At 42.6% G+C, this 14260-nt stretch overlaps 2 protein-coding genes across 2 annotated transcripts in view; one reads left to right on the forward strand and one right to left on the reverse strand.

Moving 5' to 3' along the window:
• The window catches only part of LOC147165055 (obscurin-like), a 33968-nt gene extending 31954 nt beyond the window's left edge, over positions 1–2014 (reverse strand). Inside the window, exon 1 of the mRNA XM_086091733.1 lies at positions 1898–2014. The gene's annotated coding sequence lies outside the window, so the exon portion shown is untranslated. The remainder of the gene's footprint in view (positions 1–1897) is intronic.
• A 6298-nt stretch (positions 2015–8312) lies between these two features.
• Positions 8313–14260, forward strand: part of col18a1a (collagen type XVIII alpha 1 chain a) — a 67192-nt gene continuing 61244 nt past the window's right edge. The window contains exons 1-2 of the mRNA XM_086091375.1: positions 8313–8436; positions 8526–8599. Of these exons, the coding sequence (XP_085947501.1) occupies positions 8426–8436; positions 8526–8599 (85 nt within the window). The 5' untranslated portion in view covers positions 8313–8425. The remainder of the gene's footprint in view (positions 8437–8525; positions 8600–14260) is intronic.

Genomic DNA, 14260 nt, shown 5'->3' on the forward strand with positions numbered 1-14260 from the left:
GACGTGCATGCTTCAGCACAAGCGGATGGTATGACGATTAGGGTTAATTGAATTAGAGCTGTCTGCATGACAGAAAAACACAAGCCGGCAGTGCGATTGGGACGAGAGCGGGGCTGGGGGGGAGGGGGGCGTGCTGGTCCAACTGCTAAGGCAGCCACAACATGCAGCGAGTACAGCTGGTGCTGTATTTCAGTGGGAAAGTGCTTAATATAGTTCAAACTAAATAAAGAGCTGCGAGTGTGTGTGGGGGTGTGTGTGTGTGTGTGTGCGTGTGTGTCATGTATCACAAACAAGTTTCTGAAACACGTGTGCTCACACAAACACGGGGAACATTTTACCACATACCCACCCTAGAGACTTTAGAGTCAAACTATGCCTGCGTCATACCCTTCATTGTCCACATGGTTAGAAAATCCCATTCGTGCAAAATATTGCTATCATCATTAGGGCGAGAGCAACAAGCAAACCTTTTGCAAGCGCGTGCCTCTCACATTTTAAGGGTCCTCAACAGGAGGACTCCAAAACTCAGTAGCGGAAAAAATGGACTCACCGACATCAGTTCCAAAGATCAACACAAAATTGGGTGGTCAAGTCTATTATTACAGAACACACGAAAAAGTCTTAAGAAGCCAAAACATCTGAAAAAGTCTTCCATTTTGGTTTGAAGCCACCATTTTGGGCACATTTTTGAGTTTGTACTTTGATGAACTCCTACAAATGAACTTTCCCAATCGGAAGCAGGTGGTTAGAGCTTTAATTAGTGCCTGACACAGTTTTTAGTGATCGACCTGACACAAGTTCCACCAAATCCGAAATTCGCTGGACTATCATTAAAGGCTGCAAAAGTCCGACGGGCCTTTGCACAACTTGCACACAAAGGCCTCCTACTTGGTGAGCGTAGCTGAGAGAAACAATATGGCGTGATTTACGTATGAATTACGCTTCTGCCTAAAACGTGCAGGTTTAGGAAACCAGGGTTATCATAGGTTTGGATTTTTTATTATTATTAATATAATTAGTTTTTATTTCGTTTACATTTTTGTGTTTTGAATTCCATTATTTTTTTGTTAGTTTATAGTATTTCAAAAATGCTTCACTTCTATTTGGTTTTATTAGTTATAGCATTAGTTTGAGTTTTTCTTTAATATAAGAAGTATTTGTCGAGTGCAAGATAAAAAAATTAAAAAAAGGTCACAATAAGTGTTGTGTAGTAAAGTAAACTCAACTTTCCGAACGACTGTTCAACCTTCTTTGTGTCGTATGGCCGCACAGTAAAAATAAATAAACCAAAATGTGGAAAGCTCATGTCGTAAATTAATTGAGAATGATGAAAAAAAAGGACATTTTTATTAGTTGTATAAACGTCAAATGTAATTTCAGTTAATTATCTTTTTTCTTCTATTTTTTTTTAGAACTCTTGTTTTTATTTTATTTTATTAACGAAAACATTTGAATGAATTTCAGTTATTTCATTCATTTCCGTTAACTACAATTAACTTTGTAATTTGTTTGGAACTATGCTTCGACGCTTGTGTAAAAATATTCTTCAGTATGAATCAAGATCATGTTTTAAGAAGGGCTTGGAGAAGAATTCAGCTAATATGCCCGTGTTTATTTTTAATGTCTTCACTAGAAAATCATTGAAGTTCATTTTTAACGTTTTATAGCAGTCTACTTTGTGTATCTGTTTATTCAACGTACTTGGCTGCTGATTCGTATTGTCGCCTCGTGTGAAGTTTCCATAGACAAAATATCACAGTTTACACTTTGCGTCGAAAGTGTCATCAATATTCCCACTGGTGTTTTAAAGAGAGCAGATTAACCCCCGGTGTTTACATGTCTGATTTAATTGAAATGACCCCGGCCGGCCCTTGTGAATCCGTGCAGTGTGACCTACCTCGCTTCAGTTGCCAATGACGACCGTCAACATACATTCCGTAGTCGCAATCAGTCTTTGAGTCAAGAAGCAGTACCGCGGGTCTCCAGAAGGCAATGTCCCGAGTCCACTTCAAATTCATGTTCTCCTCAAAGCTCGGGTCGTTCCATTCCAACTCATTATTTGAAGATTTCCGTTAGGTTTAAGCGAACTTCAGGCTCGCCGGTGGTCTTGGATTCACGACGGTCCCCCCCCCGATCTCTGCGGCGCTCAGCCCTTAGACACCCCAAGTGTCATTGTTCGTGGAATACTGTTAAATGCTTTTGCAGCTGCTGCTGTCTCCTAAAAATACTGGCAGCCTCGATGACAGCGAGGGGAGATAAGCACGGCACTTCCATTCACTTGCCAGCAGGGGCTAAAGATAGCGCGGGTGACGAGTACACGGAAGACTGCTTTGCTTACGTGAGGCTTTGCATTAAAAATACATAAGAGGAAACGTCCGGTATTTTGCTGACTGATTAACCTTAGTTCAAAGAATTCAGGGGGGGACTAACATTATGCATTTTGCACCTGTAGACAGCAGACACTTCGTCAAATATTTGTCATACGGTAAATACTGTACGGCGCCGGTGTCAAACCCAAGGCACGGGTGCCAGATCAGGCTCACCACATTAGTCACAAGTGGGTTTTCTGCTGCTGTTCAGTGACGTGAGTTTTGCCCCATTTGTCGCGCTACAAATGGAGCAAAACTAATTTGTACTTGTAGAGCGCCGTGATTTGTACTCGTAAAGAAGGGGGCGGGCTCTGGTGTAATGAAGGGTTGTTTTGACCAATCAAGTGAGAAGGATTTGAGCGGATTGGAGCGCAACCTCATTAAGTTGACTGAAGTATTCTTCCTCAACATACATATTAAGAAGTATTCTTAATATGTATGTTGGTTGGCGACGATGTGTCTTGCTTGTATCCTTCCGCGAGTCCCGCCACCGTCGTTCGCTAAACCAATGAGGTTGCGCTCCAACCCACTTGTGACTCCTAGTGGCGACTTCTTTGACTACAAGTTGTCATTTCTACAGGTACAAATCACAACTTTTACAGATACAAATTTATAGTTTTTGTACAGGTACAAAAAAATGTTTGTACAGATACAAATCATGACTTTTACAGGTACAAATTTGTTTTTACAGATACAAATTTGTTTTACACATACACATTTTTTTTTTACAGGTACAAATTTCTTTTACAGACACAATTTTTTTTTTTACAGGCACACATTTTTTTTACAGATACAAATCACGACTTTTACAGATACAAATTTAGACTTTTTTCTACAGGTACAAATTTTTTGCACAAGTTAGTTTTGCACCAAATTTACCTCCATATTTTAAGGCCCGCAAAATTCCATGATTTCTACTAAAATCTGTATTAAAATCTCAAATTGTCATACGTATATGTGTTGATATCTTGCAAAAGCATATTTATTGTTACTGAACCCCTTTTTACAATAACTTGAACAATAAAGGCCCTCCCAGGGTAAACCGTAACTATAATGTCGCACATGACAAAAATGAGTTTCACACCTCTGCTGCACAGCATCAATATCAACTTTTATTAACTGTACAGGCACTAATTTGAGTCACAATTTAATGTAATTTAAACAATTGGTCGGCATACTCGTACCCGTATAACCAGAAGCTGACCAGTCTGTATTAATCAGTGAATTATTCAGTAACAATACAACATTATTTACAATCTCCTTTAATCAGAGTGACTACTGAGGACCGCTCAGTTTTAACATTTATTGTCTCACAAGAGAGTGCTGAGAGATGCTACAAAATGGACAACCAACCTTCAATAGACAATAGAAACATTTGGAATGTTCCGAAGAAGAAAGGAACATCAAATAGGTAGACCAAGGAAAACGGCAACAGTTGATGACAGAAACCTCTTGAGAGAAATGGACCCGAAAACAACTTTTGATGACATCACTAATAACCTCCAGAGGGAGAAAGAGTCAAGGTATCAAAATCTGATGTTTGCAGAAGACTTCATGAACTCAGCCAGTAAATGCAAACAACTCATTAGCAAGAAGAGTAGCAAAGCCCGGCCGGGATTTGGCAACGCCTACGGAGACAAGCCTAAAAGATTCTGGCACGAAATTTAATGGACTGATGAGACAAAGATGATGGATTGCCTGGTGGAAAGCGTTTGATGGCTTCTTCAGGGATGGGCTCGTTAATCTTCACTGATAAACAGTAAAGTGAACTTAGAAGTCAACGGAAACATATGATCTGACAGTTGAATGGAAGCTGCAACCGAAACGGTTGGGAAATCCGTCTCAGGCAGCCAAATAAGGACCCAAAAACGACAAAGGATTTCATCAGTGGCCAGAAGTGGAAGGTTTTACACAACCTTCAGACTTAAACCCTTGAGAATTGAGCGTCTTATCTGCTAAAGAGGAGACTGAAGGGAGCCAAATCTATCAAAAATCCATACTTTTGTTCACCTAAGATAGTCTTCACCATTTTCTACCGGGTATCTAGAGGGGGATGCAGCTTTAGCAGGGAAGCCCAGACTTCCCTCTCCCCAGCCGCTTCTTCCAACGCTTACAGGCTAGCCTTGAGGCATAGTCTCTCCAGAGTGTCCTGAGTCGTCTGTGGACATACCTGGTGCACCTCCCCAAGGAGGCCTCCTTACCAGATGCCCGAGCCACTTCGTCTGGCTCCTCTCAACACGGAGGAGCATCAGTCCCTCCCGGATGACCGAGATTCTTATCCCATCTGCGGGGCAGATCCCAGAAACTCATTTTAGGACCTTTGTATCAGGGTTCTCGCTCTTACGGTCAGGACCCACAACTCGTGAGTGTAGTAACATCGATCGACGGGTAGATCGAGAGCTTTCGCCCTGTCGGTTAGTTCCTTCTTCGCCATGACAGAACGATACAGAGTCCGCATCATTGCAGGCGCTGCACAGATCTGCCTGTCGATCTCCCGCTCCATCCAAGAAGCCAAGATACTGGAACTCCTCCACTTGGGGATCTCATCCCTGACGCGGAGAGGGCCGACTGAGGGCCGAGGTCTCAGATTAGGGGGTTGATGATTTTCATCCCAACTGCTTTGCACGTTGCTGCGAACCGCTCCAATGAGCGTTGATAGATATACCGATAATCTTGTCTCATATTCCTGTGTTCACCTAAAACGAAATGTTTTCAGGCAAAAAAGAAAGGATTTGTTCTAACGGGCGGTTCGTCATTTTCTTTAGCTTAAAGAAAACACAAAAATGCATCGAAGTAATCCACACACAAAAACCCACTCGGTCCGGTGCATTCCGTTTTGTTAGCGTTACAAATTGGAGCTATTCGATGCCTTGCAGTGATGACGGGCTGGCCAAGCCAGCGCATGGGATCGAGTACTGACCCTGACAGGAAATGACGATTGGCTGCCGAGTACCTTCAGCTGTTTGGTGTCTCCACACAACCTCCTGCCTGATTTCAGCTGTTGGAAGTAATCTGATACAACTCAAGAGCAGCGCAGCCGGTTTTGAAATTCTTTATGCTGGAATAGAAATGTAAAGCTTTGTTAAATAGGATTGCATCTGTGTGGTGAATGTGCCAACCGCTCGTCCACCGTGCCAATCAAGCACATGTGAACTCCCTAAATGTCAAAGGTCATGATCTGTTTTTGGCAGGGCTGTCAAATCCAGGTCCAGAAAGTAAAAACCCTATCCCAATTTGGTTTTAGCCACATGTGGAGCAGCGTTTTTACTTTCTCGACCTGGATTTGTCAACTCTGGTTTTTGTTGACTTTGTTTTGATCGGATTCATTTTTTCTTTCATGTCTTGTAATGTTTTCCCCGTGTCCCTTTTTCACGCTGTCTTGTTAGTGCTTATTGGTTTTAGTTCGATTTTGGTTGTCATGTTTTCCCTTGTGTCCCTGTTGTCATTGTCTGTCTCGTCAAGTTTTGTCATGGCCGCTTGTGCTTGTCATCCCGATCCTTTGTGTCATCCAATCGGCTCCGTCTGCCACGTGCACCTTGTCCAGGTTTCTGTTGTTGGTGTGCGTGTATTTAGTTCCAAGTTTTCGTTCGGTCCTTGGCGATTCGTTGTCCATTGTTGTGTCCCTATCGCGTCTTGTCGTTCGTGTACTTTCGCTTTCAAGTCTATTTCCTCGTGAAATTAACTTTTCATTTTTTTTATTTTTTACAATTCTATATAAGAAAAGATGGTAAGAGAGCTTGAAATATTGTGTGCATTCAGGGATATCAGATTTACGCGATGCATCACAATTGCAAAAATGTTCTGCAAATTACGTTTCACGACCCCTAAGCAACAGCTCACGAACCTCCAAAGGGTACGGGGACCCCAGTTTGAGAAGCCAGACCCGACACTTAAGGTCACTCTACATGGCATGTGGTCTGCTTTTACAGACATTTTCCACTTTTTCTTCTCCATGACACTGGAATGTGAGCAAAGTAGACGATGGCAGGGATCTGGACGTGTTCAGACCTGGAAGATGACAGCAATGTTGAACGTATCGCGCTGCAGCACAGAATCCGGACAAGCAAATGATATACTAGGCGAGGCTGTTAAGTTCATGGAAGTAGCCTATTTGTTGAAGACGGTCACATGTTTCATGGATTTTAAAACCTGAGCTGGAAGTCCAAACATGCACTTTTTCTGAACTGGATGTGCTGCATTGATAAATATCTATCCAAAGAGGAAGGGGGCAATGTATTTTCATAATTTCTCCTTTTGTTGACTTTGCAAATGGATACTCTACATTATTTCTATATTGTGGCAACACTTCTTTTTTTCCACAATATGTTATTTCTTGGGCCCCACAGATTTACAAGAGAGAAGCAAATAAGGGATCAGCAGTTTTTTTTCCCTCCCCTTCCTTCCTCCAACATATCTGGAAAATAACAGCAACACCACCCTCTAGTGGCCATGCAGTGTACGTGCAGCATGAAGAAAGTGAGCAGTGCTCAGAATGGCCTTGAAATGCTTGATGATTAAATCGAAGGCATTAGGAGGCAAAGGCCCTCGTGGAATCATTATTTGTTGTTAATCTTTTGACAAATGTTTGCAAGCGTTTGTATCCTGGGGAAATTGGATGTAATTTGCGGAATTTGCCCTTTCTGTCCTTGATGTAAAATTGACACGAGAATCCAGTCCAATTGTTTGGGCAAAGTCATAAAAGGCAAAGGAGAATAACGAGGAAAAAAAGCATCTTGGGCAGTTATAATACTTACTCGTTCATATTGAGATTTGAAGTTTTCAATGGCCTCTCGAGCCTTTTCTCTTCCATGCAAAGTAAATAATACGCCTTTTACACGAGACTTCTGCTCCTCCTGTGAGGACAAGTGGGTTAATGACAGTGCAAACACAGCATGACTGACAGAGATTTTCCGGTGCAAAACGTGTGTTTACACAGCCCGTGTACTTTTTACCCCCCACCGTTCACACCCAGTGACGAACAACGAAAAAAACATGTTAGTTTATATTCCAACCACCAACCACAATCACAAGGTCAATGTCAGTTCATTAATTAGTTAATGAATCATGGTTCCTGAATATGTGGCTTCTTTTTACCCTTTGACTTTAATGATACATAATTTTTCATTCTGTCACTAAACAATATGAATTGGTCTTCTTGCGAATGAGTGACTATTAATATCAAGCAACTTTTGAACTTTTCCCTCAACTCATAATTTGCAACTTGCCATCATTTGTGTTAAATAATTGATCAAGAATAAAACAATGTTGTTTCATCAGCAAATATAGTACCAAGTAGCTTGTAAAATAAACAGTGTGAGTCCAAGAACTGATCCTTGCGGCACTCCCTAATTGATGTCACAATACTAATTTGATATAATTTACCTGAACAAATTGTTTTCTATGTTCTACGTTTTTAACCATTGATATGCAATAACATCCAACAACATGGGACATGTCACGTGTTTGTTTTTCCTTCTTCTTGGTACAAGCACAACTAAAGTTAATAATAGAAAAATAAATTATGCTTGGCCAGCACCTGTCAGTCATTAGTCAGCCAACGAGGAAAGAGCGCAACTTTTATAGCTTTTTTTTCTCTCGAGAAAAACACCTTTGTGACTTTTGCTAAAATAGAAAAAAAGAAGAAAATGTACACAAGATGTCAACTTTTTACATTTGTGCATTTCAGTCTGTAGGCCCACGCATTTACTTGTGCTTGAATGAGTTGTATTGTTGCAGGCAACTTCTGCTTGAACCATTTTATTTTTTTAAACACCACTTCTGGATTTGGGATGGGATGATTTCTAGGTTCCAAATTGCAAGCGTGCGAGCCCACGCGCAGGAAACGGTTCCTCCTTTAGGACCTGGCGGAAGTCCCGGGTGGGCGCTGCGAGAAGGTCACTAGCCGGCCCCCCCCCCACCCACACTCTGCTCATTTCTATTTTCTTGCCGATCGTGCATCAGCTGCAGAGGAGCGGCACCGGCCGGGACCGGGAGGACATTTATTTGCGCAACAAGTCCATGTTGCTTCTTCTTGGCTCGGGAGCAGCGCAAGACAGATGACAATGAGGTAGAACGGCACGTTTACCCCCCCCCCCCCCCCCCAACGTTTGCAGCTTTTCTAGATGAAAGTTGACTTTTTTTGCTGGCTCCTCGCAGGTGTTCCTCAGGGCTGGAGCGCATTTTGTGCTGCGTCCTCGTTTTTGCAAGCCGGGCTGCAACGCAATGGCCAGGTAAGAAGGACATACAATGTGCAGTGAGGCTTTTAGCAACTTGTTTTGCGCTTTGTCAAGAGTACAAACGACCCCCCCCCCCCCCCCTAATGTCATAAATCACGAATCGTATGATGAATCATCAATAACAATGAAATGCATGTTGCAGCTTGTGCCAAATGGGATCTGATTTGGGAATATATCACTTAGAGTGAGATGAATGGATGAATGGATGAATTGATGAATGGGTGATTGCTGTTGATTTGAACAGGATTCCCACAATGCCCAATTGCACTTTCAAGCCATTTCACATTTGATTTGCTCTCTTTGTTCATTTCATCAAGTGACACATTTCCACATGCATTAACTGGCATGCACAAACACCCAATTTGCATACAAGTAAATACACAAGTGTCAACAACATGGACATAAACATTAATGCATGAATAATAGCAGTATTAAATGGTTTCAAAGGTTGAGTTGACTTCTTTCGTCCCGCCATTGATTTAAATGAGGCTAACTTTTGCCTTATTTAATGTTGGACCCCAGCTCTTTGCATATAATACAATAATTGTGTGTTGTTTTTTTTTAAACCTTTATTTGTGTTGTTTGTGCCGACTTTGTGATTGGTGTAGTTCGACGAACTCAAGATGGCATAGTCAGGGAATATCCAATCTGTGCCTTGAGGCTGCATCCCATTGGCAGATATCCCGATACAGATATTTGCCCGATTGCAATCTTGAGGATATGCTTTTCATATTTTTTTCTTCTATTCAGCCCAAGGCCAATTAGTAAAAAACTTGTACACACATAAAGACGAGCTGTTTTTTCCTGATTTATTTCCTAAGAATGTCAAATGTTACTGTTTATCTGATAAGAGTGTTCCTACAACACTAGATTTTTGGTCTGAGGTGTGTTAATAGCAGATTTGACTCGATAATAGGGTCTGAAAATGGTCAGGGCTAAAATATCAAAAAGCTTATATGTGTACACCCAGAAGTGTCAGTTTGTGTGATCACGTGAGAGCTCCGCCTTGGGGGACTGGATTCTAGACTGGTGGTGGACAGAATATTGTTGAGATTATCAGCGCAGACGACGCAAACACACACACACACACACACACACACACACACACACACACACACACACACACACACACACACACACACACACACACACACACACACACACACACACACACACACACACACACACACACACACACACACACACACACAATACGACCAAAACTGTTAAATGCGCAGCTTGATTTTTCTATCTTTCTGTGTGGGCTCTCTCACAGATCCTTGCAAATCAGCGAACTGGCTCAGAACTGAATCTAGCGAACCAGGTCTTAATCAGTTGCAATGCCATATCGCTAGATTTAGTCCTGCCAATTTCAACAGCACTTCCATTCGTTCAAGGCCAGAGCGAAGTGTCCGACATTCACAAGTGTCCTTGCGGTCCAAAGTCCAGTTTGCATTCCTTGCCCCGGACTGCATATGACCACCAAATGTTGCTTCTCATGTTTTGTATGCAAAAACGACAGGCGGTCTAAACCTTGCAAACGAATGGAAAGACCCTTTTCTGCTGTTGAATAATTGATCTGTGGTCCTTGTGTTTAATCTGCCTGATGTTTAGTTGCACTGTCAGTTGATAGGGAGACGAACTTGAGAAGGATCTTGATTAATATTTGATTGATCAGTGATCAGACCCGTAAGGCTTGATACTGAAAAGCCACTGATGAGTTGCGGGTTGGTTTGCTTTGACTTGAGAGCAGAGGTGGGCATGGAGGGCCGGAGTCCTGCAGGTTTTGATATGTGATCAGCTCATCAGCATAAGCCTGATAACGATCCTGTTGATTGGAATCAGCTTGCGTTGGAAGTGAGAAACCTCCAAAAGCCTGCAGGACTCCGGCCCTCCAGGACCGAGATTGCTCCCCGTCTGGTTTGGATCTGCTTAACGTGCATCATTTGCAAATATCAGCACAGGGTGTCCTGCAAAAAATGTATCTCTTGAAACCGTCTTCTAAAGTGTCTTTACACATCTTTGACATTTTTGTAGCATCCATCCATCCATCCATTTTCTGTACCGCTTGTCCTCACAAGGGTCGCGGAGGGTTGCTGGAGCCTATCCCAGCTGGCTTCGGGCAGTAGGCGGGGTAGACCCTGAACTGGTTGCCAGCCAATCGCAGGGCACACAGAGACGAACAACCATACTCACAATCGCACCTATGGACAATTTGGAGTGTCCAATTCACCTGCCATGCATGTTTTTGGAATGTGGGAGGAAACCGGAGTACCCGGAGAAAACGTTTTTGTAGCATTTTATGATAAATGTTCTCAAGATTATCAGCCAGTGAAAGAGTGAGTAAGCTTCTTTACTTCTTGGTAAAGTGAGACAGCTCTTGCCTTTGGCTTCTCATCTGTCATGTATTCTGTGTTTTGAACGTCCACCAGAGATCCTTCCTTCATGCTCCTGTGCGCTTAAATTATAACCCTTCGGCCAACATGACATCATGTCCGGTGTTTTGTGTGCGTCACGGTTGCAAAGTGGTCCGTTCTGCCCGAGGCCGCAGTGGCGTTTACTGCATGCGACGTGCTTGAATTGGGCTCTTAATTCATTCCCAGTCCCCGGCTGGGTCAGGAATCCCTATTGTCATGTGATCTTTGACATGCACCCAGCGGTGGTTTTGCCTGAAGGGGGAGCAGGATGAGGAAGGGGGGGAGGGGGAAGCACTTGTAAGGGGACTCCCCACTGGGCCATTTAATGCCTGAATTAGATGCCGCATTAAAAATCACAGTTGGCTCTGGGGGTCTCCTTTTCGGACGGCGGGACCGCAAGGAGAGCCGAAACAATTACTCGTGGTCAAGGATTCAGGCGGCAGATCACGGAATACTCCTCCAAAACGCAAAGTCATGGAAAGGTTACAATCTGCATTTACCACAAAAGGAAAGCATCGTCAAAGTGTTTGCAGTACCTTTTTATATATATTCAAGAAAACCAAACGAAAGCAATATGTGAATGGAAACAAGACGGTAAAAAAACATTTAATAATCTTCAACTGTGCATCTTTTTACCCTAATGAAAAATATGACATCACGACGCATCAGTTTTAACAACAATTGATGTTTTCTTCTCTTTATATTAGTACCACCATAACCAAAAGAGGCACGTCGGGTCTTCTTTGAACACAAACATTCAACGTGAGCACACACACATGACATGCAAAGCGTTGTTAAGTTATCTACTTAGCCTCTCGTATTGTAGCGGTTAGCAAGTATCAACAAGCAACCACTTCCTTATTGAAAAATTCACAAGTAAACCCGTCACCACCCGGCGCTTGGAGGCCAAGCATCGACTTGAACCGAGAAGCTTGAAAAAGTGTAGAGACACCAAAATGTCGGCGGCCAATTAATTTGTGCATGTAAATGTTGTCACTGCAAGGTTAAAATGTTCGAGCCTGGCATTATTTAAAGAGTATCAATCAACATTTGTATTATAGATTATACAGCAATCTCTTTTTCACAATGCAATACATCCATTGTTGGGTTGTTCTATGCCAAAAGACCCAGTGAGTTTAACTAAGCATGTTTGGATTTTAATAAAATTTGGTGTGCTCGTTGATAGTAATCTCACAACACTAAATCTCAAATTTGGAAATTTTCGGAAAAAAAGGGGCATGACCACCTTTCCAAAGGTCAAGTTACCAAAACATGCACCAAATTTCTAAATCATTGCAAGTTTTGAATCCTTGTTGAGTTCCCTTTCAAACATGACCTGTTTTGTGGAGATAGACCAAGTAGTTCCTAAGATAAAAGGGTTTAAGTAAAGGCGGCCACGCCCCTTTTCCGAAAATGTCAACATTCTGCGGGACGTAGCTCCCAAACCCCTGTTCCGATTGACCACAAATTTGAAAGTTAGCGTTGTGCTATCACTATCAACAAGTACACCAAGTTTCATTACAATCCAAATCCGCTTGGTTAAACCCACTGAGTGATTTGGCATGGAAAATTAATATTATGAATTACAAGTTTGACACATGCTAATTTCTCTTCATTCAAACAATTGATGAAAAAGAAAAAAACTTTACCAGCTCTGTTCAGAATGGATGGAGTTTGTCAAAAGTACGTGATCTCAACAGAATTGACCTCGAGGCACTTTACACATGAGGCAGGTCTCGCTGCCATGTTGGACTGTTTCCAACTACGATTGTCTGAAACGGAGAAAAAACAAAAATCTGTACAACTTTCCACATTTTGCAAGGGAACTGTAGCTGGCAGCACATTTTCAAATATTGGAAACAAAACATTGACGGGGAAGTTACAAAGCCCTCCAAGAATCAAATACTTTCTTCTGCCAAGGTTGAGCTCGGTAGCACTTTTTTTTTCTCGATGATAATGAAATAAATGGGCCGGCTGTGCACAGATTCTGTTGCCTCACTCAACCTTGTGATGTCTAATCCCTGGATTTTGTAAATCAGTAAAAGCTACTTATGCCTGATCGACCACCTCATGAGGTGCCGCACATCGCGGCTCCCAGGCGCCATCTCCGTCGCGTGCATTTGAAAGGTCATTAAGCCTCTCCTATCTGGGAGCGTCAGGGTAGCCAGGTTTGGACTTGTGGGTGGGGGGAAGGGACTGTGGAGGGGGTGTGTGGGGGGGGGGGGGTCATTGAAAGTGTCAAGTGGTCTGCACCTCCCTTATTGGCTCAGTTTTCTCCACTTTTGCACAACCTTGACGCAAGGGATTAACGCTCCCTGTTTCCATGCGCTCAGAACAATCCAAGACCATTTTTTGCGTGTGCGTGCGTGTCAGTCACCTTGATTGAATGTTGTTCTTCATTTGTAGGCTTGTGATTGTTTTATAAAGACTGCCCGGTCTGTCTCTTGTAAAAAAAGACAGGACCACACACACTAACACGACTTGCAAACTAACACATCACATCTCGGTAGGGGAGGCACTCCTTGAGAAATGTGATCTATTTGGTGTAGTTTACCTCGACTTGGACGCATTATTGTGAACACATCCTGCTCTGGTTATTTGGACTGACCCATCTGGACTTTGTTTCAAATCTCTAGATCAGGTTCAGGGCATTGAAAAACATGGCCTAGTTTCAAAACCACCCTGCCTGCGTGAGTGCACACTTACTTTAGCGTCCGTGCACGTGGAGGGAACATTTAGAGAAAGGCTTGAGTTGTTTGTCATTCAGTTTGTTGCTAACTTTAGAAAAGGCACATCTCGCAAAAACAACCTTCTCGGGGTAAGAACGGTGGACAAGTGACTTTTTAATTGCTTGGATACAAATCATCGGGTCGCTGGAGTTCCTGCCCACCCACCAACCGTTAAATTCTACAGCCGAGTAAACCAGCAACTATGTTGACATGCAGTCATAATGCTGCTTTCAAAACTCAAATAGTGGCAATATTTAGGTTATGAAAAGACACGTATGCCCGACTCCTGGGTTACGACTTTTCCAATCCGAATATGTATACGTCCTTGTATGTGTGGCGGCCATCTTACGTTGCCACTCACTGAGCCAGCCTAAATTGAATACGTTGATTTCTCCGCTGTGTGTTTTCTCATTATTTTCTATATCTACGCATCTGGAGTGAAACTCACCCGAAATACAAAAGCAGAGGTAAACAAACATGGCGACGAAGCCAAAAAAAACTTTTTCTTT

Source organism: Leptonotus elevatus, chromosome 12, assembly GCF_054856555.1.
Source record: "Leptonotus elevatus isolate MCC_2025b chromosome 12, RoL_Lele_1.0, whole genome shotgun sequence".
Classification (NCBI taxonomy): domain Eukaryota; kingdom Metazoa; phylum Chordata; class Actinopteri; order Syngnathiformes; family Syngnathidae; genus Leptonotus; species Leptonotus elevatus.